General features: G+C 35.9%; 1 protein-coding gene across 2 annotated transcripts in view; it reads left to right on the forward strand.

Annotated features, from left to right (window-relative positions):
* OMA1 (OMA1 zinc metallopeptidase) overlaps positions 1-11492 on the forward strand; it is a 71870-nt gene extending 60378 nt beyond the window's left edge. For both annotated transcript variants that reach the window (XM_041772545.1, XM_041772546.1), the window contains exon 10: positions 11038-11492. In XM_041772545.1, coding sequence (XP_041628479.1) covers positions 11038-11250 — 213 coding nt within the window. In that variant the 3' untranslated portion in view covers positions 11251-11492. The remainder of the gene's footprint in view (positions 1-11037) is intronic.
* Positions 11493-11807: the final 315 nt, after the last annotated feature.

Here is an 11807-nt window from a genome sequence, read left to right on the forward strand (position 1 = left end):
TTCAAAGTCTTTTACAGTTTCTTCTGTTTTTATTTTCTTTTGTCATCCATTTGCTTTTAAGTAAAGACATTAAATCAAATCATCCTGACAGGCCAATATATAAACAGAAGTTTTTGTTTTGTTATTTGTAAGGAGCCACATAGCGATTATCCTGGCTGTATTACTATTCTGTCTCTTAAAGTAACAACCTACTATTCTCATTCATTTCTGTTAAATTTGTTTCTGTTGAGTTTTTGATTGAGGTTATTGATGCATTTTAAAATCCTAGGCTTTTTTAAAAAAAGTACATGCTTGCCTACAGAAATTAAGGGAGGGAGCTCGAAGTGCAGTATAAAGAGATTGGTTTCATTTTTCAGGATGTTGGGGAGAAAAAAATTTTATCTACCCTTCAAAGATTCTTCTGGCTGGTCTAAATTAAATTGACATGAGATAGACTAACAGGAGAAAAACAGGTTTAATTTTGTACATATGGAAACCCCACATTCATGAGATGTTCAAAGACAGGTAAAATGAAGTACATATGCCATTCTGAGCTAAGGAATGGGATAAGCACCCTGGGCTTCAAAGGGGAGGAGAGCAATTCACAGGGCAGTTAGAAGAGCAGATGTTTGGTAATGAGATGTTTGCCCTGCCATATAGATGGGTCACTCAGATAAAATTTATTTCCGATAATAACTCTTACTCTGGGAAACACCCCCAATTTATATTCTTTTAGGTAGTTAAGAGAGGAGCAGAATCTTCTCTTGAGCCCACAGGGGTTGTTGAATGCCTTCAACTCAAAATAGTCCACATACTAAAATGGCACATTTTAGGGAGACTTTTTCTGCACCCCTTCAAGGAAAAACATTTAAACCTCTCATGAGTTATTTCAAACTCAAGGTGTAGATGTAAAATCAAGAATGAAGTCACAGAAATGAAGAAATGACAGGTGAATGGAGGATACAGAGGAAAAACATCTTTAAAATTTTTTTTATTATAAATCTTAAAAACATGTAAAGATAGAGAATAATTTGAATAATTAATGAATCTCCATTTTCCCCTTATCTTTGTTAGTATCAGTCTTTTTATACTTTTACTTCATTTGAATCTTATTTTTTCCCATTAGTATTTTAATGTAAATGCTTGACATGATGCTTTCTCCCCGATTACTCCAAAATTCATTTTAGAAAGTAGTATCATTTTCATCCACAATTATACTATTATCATTCTTAAGAGAATTTGTAGTAGTTCCTTATTAAAAATAAATATCCTGTCCATATGCAAATTTTTCTGTCTCAAAATACAGTTTTACCATTGGTTTATTCAAATTCAAATCCACCAAATCCATGTGTTGCATTTGGTTGTTTTGTCCCTTACATCTCTTTGACTTCAGAACAGTGCCCCCCTCCCTTTTGTTTTGTTTTTAAACATACCATTGACTTGTTGAATAAATCTAGTTTCAACATTCTTTATTTATGTGATTACTTTTTTGTGATATCGTTTAACTGGTGTTAAAAAACAAAGTTCAACTGAGTAAATTTAAAGACCAGATTGGCTTTATTCAGTGATTTGTGAATTAGGCAGCAGCTGGTCTAGCAATAGAAAGGAGCTCCAAATAACTGAACAAAATGGGAGAATTTCTATAAGCAGAAGAGGACAGGGACAAGGAAAGAGGGGTTACCCATATTTCTTTGGGGGTTGAAAGGGATCTACTGGAAGATTACCTCACTAAATGCTGACTGGGAAATTCTAGATTTACTGGTTTAAGATTCCATTTCTGGAAGAGGTTCAAACTTCAGTTAGGTTAGCTATTAAGTCTTGGTTTGCTAATGTGGGGCTTACCACAAATGAGTCTGTTTTGGGCCTGTTGCTCCTCTCTCTTCTTTTTAACACTTGTTTCTCTGTATACCTGTAAACAGAAGTTAAATTTTGGCAAGAATATTTTATAGGCAGTGCAGCTATGCTTTATATTGTTTCACATCAGGATTCTTTTAATTTGGCTACTCCACATTTAATGATGCTACATTTACCTAGGGGTTTGGATGGTGATAGCCTGGTCCTTCTCTTGTCAACATGATTTTCCCTTGTATGGCCAGCAAGTGATTGTAGGTTAATGATTTAGCGCTCTGTAAATATCCAGTTTTTCAGCAACCTGAGAAGTTTTTTGGATTGAGGGGAACTGTCATTGTCCTCTGTCTCAAAAGGCTAACCTGCATGTGCGTCTTCAGGAGGAATCTATGTAGAAAAAGAAAGAAGGGAATCAGAACAGCCAAATCAAATCTAATGGAAGAAAAGATGTTACAGCCACATTTTTCTCCTATTCAAGAATAGATTTAAGAGACAGATAAGAGATTTAAAAAAAAAATAAGAATGATTGAGTACATAAAGGTTGAAAAGAAAGATGATTGTAGGTTATTGTATTTAAAAGATATTTTGTGTGTGAGTGTCCTTAACTAATAATACCACAAGGACCCTCATCTAAACTAAATCTAAGAATAACAACAAAAAGCCTCTGAAATGCCCATTTCCTTCCTGTAAGGTAAGCTTCAAAGAGTAGAAAATCTAAAAAAAAAAAAACCAAAAAACAAATTTCAGGTATAATTTAAAAGTTTTCCTGCTTAGGAGAGGATAGCCTAGGTGCCCCCTGAAGCTGGCATGAGAAGGCTGATTTAACTACATTGAAAGTGACAGAAGAAGAAAGAATGACTTCTAAGATACATCCATTCTGGAAAATTGCTAAACTTGTGAATACAACAAACAAGCTGTAAAACTTTCAGTGAAGGCTGTAAAGAGCAGAACTGATGCCCCAAGCAAAGGCTCGTTGATGCTAGATATAAAGGAACATAGCACAACCAAATTAAAACACCCAAAGCTAAAAAATAAGTCTAAAAAAAATGAAGGAACACTGAAAAGACACAGGAAATCAAGCTACATAAAACTGTGGAAAAGACGACCAATACCTTCATTTATGTCTTAATTTCTTTGTGTTTTCTATAACACATCTTACTTAGATGTGTTATAGATTTAGATAACATTTCTTAAGATGGATTTTTAGAACCCCAGAGCATCATGCCTGAGATGCCCTGAAATGACAATGCCTAGACATTTAAATTGTCAAGTGTTTAATCTTCATCACAAAGATAGGATTTTATAAGTTGCCAAGTATAAAGAGAAAATATAGTCACATATGAGTAAGAATGACCTTACATCTTACCTTTTAGACTTTGGAGAAGTCTAAGCATTTACGGGAAAAGAAATAAAGCCAAAAAAAAATAGTGGCAGTAATACACTTTGGTATGCTATCTAGCCAAACCAACTTTTCCTTCTTTAAGATAGAAGATCCCTTAATACATGGAACACATAAAACAGTGAAGTACTTAGTAGCTAGCAATTCTCTTTGCAGAATCTATGGAATCTATGATGATAAAAAATAGATAGAATTTATAGTTTAATCTGTTTACAAATGATTATGATTCTAGCTTGCCCCGGGCTATTCTTAGAAAACCACAGATAGAGTAAGTAGTTAATAAAGAATTGAGTTGAAAGTATGGAAAAATAAAAAAAAAAAAAAAAAAAAAAAGAAAGTATGGAAAAATAAGATTCAACTGACACAAAAAACTAAATGCTATGAAAAAGATGTATTTTTTTCCCCCCAAAAAATCATACATCTTCAGAAAAGTACTGGTCTTAAAGTGGACAAAAATACATATACTTAATATGAAAATATTATGGTTCAAATTATCAGAACATAGTACATTAAAATTAATATAACAAAAATTAAAATATGGTCACCCACATGAAAATTAAAATAAAATTCTTGTGTGTATAAGACAAGAAAGAAATGCATAGACAAGAAGAGCATTACTTAGAATAAAATTGTAATGGTTGTAGTTATATTTTCATGGATTGCTGTCAAACCTATATGTAAAGAAAAAAATTATCAATTTAAATGTCTGTATTAGTAAAAGAGAAAAAGAGAAAGGAAATCAAGAAATATAGTGTACCTCAGACAGGGAAAATAAAATTAAGCAGAAATAAACAAAATTATAATAGTTGGTTGTTTCAGAAATTTTGTCAAAGTGAAAATTACTGAATCAGTTAGTTAGACAAAGAGGATCAGGAGAAGAGCTACGATAATTAACATACAGGATAACCAAAATACTTGAGAGAATGTTATTTTTAGGTAGATGATGTTAATTAATGGCTCAGGTCAAAATCAGAAGTAATTAAAGTGTATGCATGCATGAGCATGTATGTGTGAGAGAGAGAGAACTGCCAGAGTGGATATAGCTAGAAGTAGAAATTGTAACTAGAATGTACCTCCTCAAATTAATTTTTGAAGAAAGAGGTAAGGTATAATTAAATCAAATAAATAAAAACAACTGTATCAGAAACCCAGAGTCATAACAAATTAGCAAAGAAAAGAGCACCTAGCCCTGATGGGGATTTACTTTGGAGAATTTTTGAAAGTTTAAAGAACAGTTATTCAGTAAATAATTAACTCTAGCTTCAAAATATAGAAAGGGACATTGTTAATTATCTGATTCGTTTTATGAACATTTTGTTTTGACAAATTGATAAAAATACCACCTTTAAAAGAATTTATGGACTGGGGTTATTAACCAGCAAACAGTACAGTACTACGTGACAATAATTATTTACTTGGAGCAAGTAAATTATCCTCAAATACATGGGTAGCATAATAAAAGCAGTGCTGTTAACACAGAGGAAGGAACTCGGGACTCATTTTTTATTCCTTCTCTATATCCTGTCCACTAGAAGATCTTGTCTACTGCCCCTTCTCCATCACCATCATCCCTTACCTGGATTGACTGCAGTCATATCCTATTTTAATCTTTTCCATTTTCCACCTCATCCCCCAACAGCCTGTTTGCAGTACAGTAGCCAGAATCATCTTTTAAATGTCATTTCCCTGCATAAAACCTTTTAGCAGCATCTCTTGAATTATCTTGGAATAAAAATCCCAACTCCTTGCTCAGCCTTTAAGTCAGGTAATTTGGCTGCTGCTTCCTTCTTCAGCTTTTTTTACATGCTCCTCTCCCCCAGATTGTCCTGGATTCCAGTTCTTTCATACTGAGTTTGTTTCCTCCTCACTGCTCCCCTGCTGACTCTGCAGCCTGAAATATTCTTCCCTCAGCTCCTTACACAAACGCCATCTCCCTTCAGAGATTTTCCTTGATTCCCCCAGTTTCAAATAGCCCTTCTTCTGTGCAGTCATTCTCTAACAAAGTTCTCGGTTTTGTCTCTTCACATACTTAACTAAAATGCTCTTGTTGACTTGCTTATTGTCTGACTCCTCCTCTTAAGAATGTAAGGCCCTAACTCACTGCTATATCCTTAGTACCCTTGACAGTGTCTGAGATGCTTAATGAATATTTGTTACATGATTGCATGATAGTTCATTATAGGCAAGATAACTAAAATAATATTGGGTTGAAAATAGAAAAATGGGGCAGTGCAGTTGAGTAGCAGTTACATTCCCTCATGGGAGTTTAGCATATAGAAAACTAAGAGTTGATAATGGGGAAAGGATGCTTAAGTAGTATAAAAATAGCAGTGGTCTTGGGAGCTTTGGGTTTTAATTCTGACCTGCCTACCTAATTTTGCAGAAGTTATCTAATCCAACCTTCAGGTTCTTCATCTGTAAAATTGCAATAACATTATCTCTTGGCTGATGTACGTACTTGAGTGTGTGTGTGTGTGGGGGGGGTAAGGTCCTGCTTCCTTCCCTCTTTCCTTCCCTCCCTCTCTTATAAGGCACTTCAATAATAAACATACTCCATTGGGACCAAGATTTCAAAAGTGCTTCATACCATAGCACCAGTTGAGATAACGTAAGTAAAATACCTGGCACAGTTCAGGGCACATAGGAGGTGAACAGTATGGTAGTTTCTTTCACCTCTAGTGGGAATCTGTAGGCTAACCGATTCTGTAGTTAACTCCAGTCTTCCTTGGGATTCTTAGAATTGTGTGTGTGTGTGTGTGTGTGTATTTTTTTTAAGATTTTATTTATTTATTCATGAAAGACAGAGAGAGAGGGAGAGAGGCAGAGACATTAGGCAGAAGGAGAAGCAGACTCTTCATGGGGAGCCTGATATGGGACTCAATCCCAGGACACTGGGATCATGACCTGAGCCAAAGAGGGACAGACGCTCAATCACTGAGCCACCCAGGTGTCCCAGAACTGTATATTTTTATTATTAGAGTACGTTCTTGCTTTCTCTTAGACTCTCAACTCTTGAGAGTGTCTTCCGTATGACATTTATCATAATGATTTATTCATAGCTTGTGTTCTATAGGTGTTTCTTTAAAATTCAGCATGCATTTATTAAGTGCCTGTTATGTGCAGTGCATAAAGTTAAATGAAGAAAACAAAGTAAAGGCAATGGAAGGGCATATCCTTCTAGTTGTGTATAGTGGGAAAATATTGCTCACTTTTAAAGAGATATTTAATAAATGTATTTAATAAGACAGATTTGAATTTATAAAAATAAAATATGTTGACACCCTGAAATTTGGTAAAATAAATGTGGAAAAAAAGGAAAGTAAGAAATAAAAATATTTCACCAACATAGGTGATAAAATCTTACTATGCAAAATAGATGAAGATTTGATAGAAATGTGTGTGGTTTGTAATAGGGTTTTGTTAGATGGAGGAGATAAACAAATCACACATGTAGAAATATTAAGAGAAAAACCTTTATGAAAAATAAAAAAAGAAAAATACATAGTTTTTCTAGCAATTAAGCATAGCTTATACATCTCAAAAGGACATTTATTTAGTAAAAAATGTATTTAAGAAACAAAATATGGTGCAAAAAAAAACTAGTACAAAAGCATTGTATAAAAGCATCAAAAGCAAAAACAACAGAAGTGGGTTTTGATCCCTTTTTTTCTAAGCCCTTTCACTTTTATGCCCTTCTTAATTTTTTTTTATTAGACTATTTTTAAGAGCAGTTTTAGGTTCACAGCAAAATTTCATGGAGGTACAGGAGAGATTTCCCATATACTCCTTGCCTCTGCTAGGTTCCCCCACTATCAAAGTCCTGCACCAGAGTGGTACATTTATTACAAAAGATGAATCTACACTGACCCATCTTCTGGACCCAAAGTCCATTTATATGAGGGTTCACTCTTGGTGTATATTCTGTGGGTTGTGACAAATACAATGACTTGTATTCACCATTACAGTGTCACACAGTAGTTTCATTGCTCTAAAAATACCCTCTCTCCCTGCTCAGCCTTGACAACCATGGGTCTTTTTAGTATCCATAGTTTGCCTTTTCCAAAATGTTACGTGTGTAGCAGGAATCATATGTTATATAGACTTTTTAGATAGATTTTCTTTGGCTTAAAAAATTTAAGTTTCCTTCCTGAGTTTTCATGGCTTGATAGATCATTCCTTCTTAGTGCTCAGTAATATTCCACTATCTAGATGTAATACAGATTATTATTTCTCCATTCACCTACTGAAGGACATTTCGTTTCTCCAAGTATGGGCAGTTATGAATAAAGCTGCAATAAACATTTGCCAAGCAATTTTTTTGTTCCCTGCCAGTCACTTAACCTCTTTGGGGTTCAGTTTCCTCAATCTGTAAACTATACTTGATGATTTCTAAGGATTCTGAGGTTTGAGATGATATAGTTATCTGGATAAAAATCATGAAATATTATGTTATACTGATTATGAATAACTTTTGTAGGCCTTTATGCTGAAAACATTATAAGTTGGCAAAGCCTTCCTGGTAGAAAGCAATCTGGTCCTGTATAAACTAAAATTATACTCTGTTCCGATCATTCTGTTTTGGGGGTATACTTCAAGTAAACCCAAATGGAGGTTATAAAATAACATTTTTTCTTTAAGCAAAGATTTTCATAGGGTAATTTATTATTTATTTTTAAATATTGTATTTATTTAGAAAGAGAATGCATGCATGTGCACACAAGTAGGGGGGAGGGATACAGGGAGAGGGTGAAGCCAACTCCCCACTGAGCAGGGAGCCCTATGCAGGGCTTGATCTCAGGACCTGAGATCCTGACCTCAGGCAGCTGCTTAACCGACTGAGCTACCCAGGCACCCCCATAGGGTAATTTATTAAACAAAACAAAACAAAAAAACCTATGGAAACAATTCAAGTACCCTGTAATGGGGAAATGCAGGGTAATTGTGTGAGGGCAGGGACCATGACTATTCAGACTGATGTGTGCTTAGCACCTCACTCAGTGTGGTGTTCCAAATATTGGCTGAATGTGAAAATGCTGAAAAAGAACTTAGGGGAGAGAGAAGACCTTGCACTGAATATAAAAGATTAGATGGCATTCTGCTTTTCCTTTCATTTGCTGCTTTGCCTCTCTCATGGCTTCACTCAGCTGTTACCAGCTCTTACCTGCTGGACTCCATACTTGCCCCTTTACTGACCCCAGTGAATGTCTTAGGCATGTGATATAGCAGCCATAATGTAGTGGCTTCTCACTTGGAAAAGGACATCACCGTGGTTGGAAAGGAGTAGACCGTGTGTCCCCATTTTGCCAGGGCATTCTCAGTCTGTGCTTGATGTCTCACTGCAAATCGCAATAGCATCTTCCACTCTTACAGGTGGCTGGGTTCAGACAGCAGGGCGCCATTTAGCTGAGAGTCTGCCTTTTTGTTGTGAAACATTTGCTTGATTTTTCAGTTCGGTTTACTTTAATAAACATTTTTTTTTTTAATGCTCAGTGTATGATTGTGAGATACAAAGAAAATTCAGATAAGGCCCAGTCACCAAAGAATTTCACTTTAATGCTTTTTCCTCTTTAGTTTATTTTGGTAACTCATAGTCCTTTGGAATCAGAAGTGTTCCTAGGTCCAAGCTTCTGCCCTGGCCTCATCAATTTTTTTTTGGTTTGCCTCTGGCTTCATGCCTTTCTCTCCCTTGGAACTTAAAGAAATACTCTTTTAAGAACCTGTGCTCCTCCCATGTGGCACTCTGGGTGTTTGGGATGATGGAATTCCTCACTCAAACCCTTTTGAGCTTGCTCCTAGGCTCTCTTTCCTTGGATACATGTACACAAGACCCTTCACAGTGCCTGCTAAACCAGGGATGGGAGGAGAAGGGAATGGATGGCAGGTCAGTGGCAGGAGGATGGCCAGGCTCCCTGCAACCTTACACGTTGCAGAATTCAACCCTGCTTTTCAGGGTTACTTTCAATGTATATTCTTCAAAGTAGGAGGATAGAACATATTTTTTGTAGTAGTTTATTAGCTTGACTTACCGCTTTCAATATTTAAGCATGATATTTGTACGTCCAGTTACATTCTTGCCATGTAATGGATATCAGGGGCACAGATATCAGGGGCAGGCCCACTCATAGTAAAACCTAGAATCCTTACCATGACCCATGAGATCATACATAATCTGCTCTTGCCCCTACCCTGCTCACTGCAGCTGCGCTGGCTTCCTCATTGTTCCAGAACAGTCCAGGCATGCTCCCATCTCAGATCTTCACACTTCCTGCTGCTGCCTCTTGGAATGCTCTTCTTCCAAGTACCCATGTGACCTCTTCCCTCATGTCCTTCAGGTCTCCCTCCCTCCTCGCTGCACCACCCCTACAAGCAGCACCCCCTCCCCACTGCCATCATTATTTTATCAGTGAAACCTCACTGGGCTAATCTTTCCAAAATTTTACTATCCCCCAAATACTGACTGTCTCCTTCCCTGCTTTACTTACTTCCCTTAACATGCATCACTATAAAAAGTTAGAATAAAAAGCTAAACTAGGTCCCTCCCCTAAATATCTTTCTTTTAACCCCCATTAGATATAAAATGTTTTTTCCTTAAAAATTTTCTATTTTAGAAAAAAAATTTCTGTTTTAGTTTTTATGTCTTTTTTGGTATATTTTTTTTATTGGAGTTTGATTTGCCAATATATAGTGTAACACCCAAGTGCTCATCCCATCAAGTGCTGCCCTCAGTGCCCATCACCCAGTCACCCCATTCCCCTGCCCACCTCCTCTTCACTACCTCTTGTTTGTTTCCCAGAGTTAGGAGCCTCTCATGTTGTCACCCTCTCTGATATTTCCCACTCATTTTCTCTCCTTTCCCCTATAATCCCTTTCACTATTTTTTATATTTTTTATTTCCCTGTATGAATGAAACCAGAGTTTTTATGTCTTAAGGTCATTTATGTATCCACTTTAAAGAATTACATAGATCTCCAAGTCTAGTTATTTAAAGCTGCAGTCCCTCTACCTTGCCTTAAATTTTTTAAGGGTAACCATTTTCAGCTCTCTTAAATGATACTTTTGGTATTTCCCACCATAACTGTATAACAAACATACTTATATTGCTACTTCCTAACTTTTCAGTTTTAGGCATTACCAGTTTACTTTGTAGGGGATGAGAACTAAGCTTCCCCTTACCATTGGGGCATACCCCATGCACATACACACATGGTCAGCTGTCAGCTTTCCCTCTTCCCAGTATTTAGTTGTGATTTTGGATAGGTCAAGCTTCAGTGTTTTTAAAACTGTTAAACGCCCCTCACAGCTGAGCCATGTTGTATACTGTGACTACTTTTCCTATAGCATTTTATTTTTCCTGGAATTAAAAACTATCATTATTTTGATTTGTTTACTTTCCTAGGTTATTAGCATCAGTGCTCCCTCGACTGCCCTAGTTATGTGTATCTTCTTTGAGTGTGTTCACATGTCTACATGCATTGTTTTCTGAGTCTTCAGCTCTTTTAAAATCTGGATGGATGTTCTTACGATCAGGCCTAGCTTGACTAAAATCATAGACACACAGAAGTCTTGTTTATTCCAATAGGACATCGGTCAGTCACTTCAGATATTCATTACTGTGTGAACAAATAATGAAAATGTAACTATGTTTCTTGAATTTCTGTATGGTTCTCTTTCATGTATTGTAATTAAGACACCTTTTATTCCAAAAAATACAGAATATTTTCTTATATTTCATTGTATTACAAAGAACATATTAGGAATTACTGGAAAAAATTTAATAAATTTATGTATGTATATTTTTGTATTATTTCTAGGCTCTTAAAATTAGAGAGATCTGTAATTGCCCACCACTTTCGGGACCAGACCCTCGATTACTATTCAAACTCAGCATGAAGCATTTTCTGGAAGAATCGGAAAAAGAAAACCTAAAAATCACTGCTGAGAAACATAAAATGGATACTCTTACCATTCAACAACAGAAGCAAATACCCTTAACGTACATAGTTGAGAAAAGAACTGGCAGTTGAATTAAAATTTATGAGACATGGGATATATGAAGAATGTATCAACCCTTACCATTTTTATGTTACTTTTTAAAAAATGATGTTTGAGATAAAAAAAAATGTATATTCAGGGTCAAATCATGTATATTACAAGTATTATCTAAATTCTTCAAGGTATTTTCATGAAATATTGATGTATTTTAATCTATTTTAAAATATCTTCAATGAGGAAAATGTCACAGAATAAATTTATATTCCACATTTTACTCTGTCTCATACTTGCTTTTCATTTGGAAGGCAGACCTCTAGTGGATGAAAAATCAGAATGTGCAGTAATTCTTAATGTAGAGAGAGTTCTGGCCGAGCCTAAACTGGGATTTAGAGTCTGGGTGGTTATGATGAACTGGGAAACTGACCATCTGAAGCATCCGTTTGCAGAAATTGACTTGCACTGGGATAGGATTATGTGGAATAGGGGACCCTGGGATGGAGAATTTCCTGGCCCTCGCTTATGGACTCTGAGGGGAAAAGGGCTATCTAGGCAGAAGCTAAACTGTTTCCACAGGAGGGAAAAGTAGTGA

Source organism: Vulpes lagopus, chromosome 10 (assembly GCF_018345385.1).
Source record: "Vulpes lagopus strain Blue_001 chromosome 10, ASM1834538v1, whole genome shotgun sequence".
NCBI lineage: Eukaryota > Metazoa > Chordata > Mammalia > Carnivora > Canidae > Vulpes > Vulpes lagopus.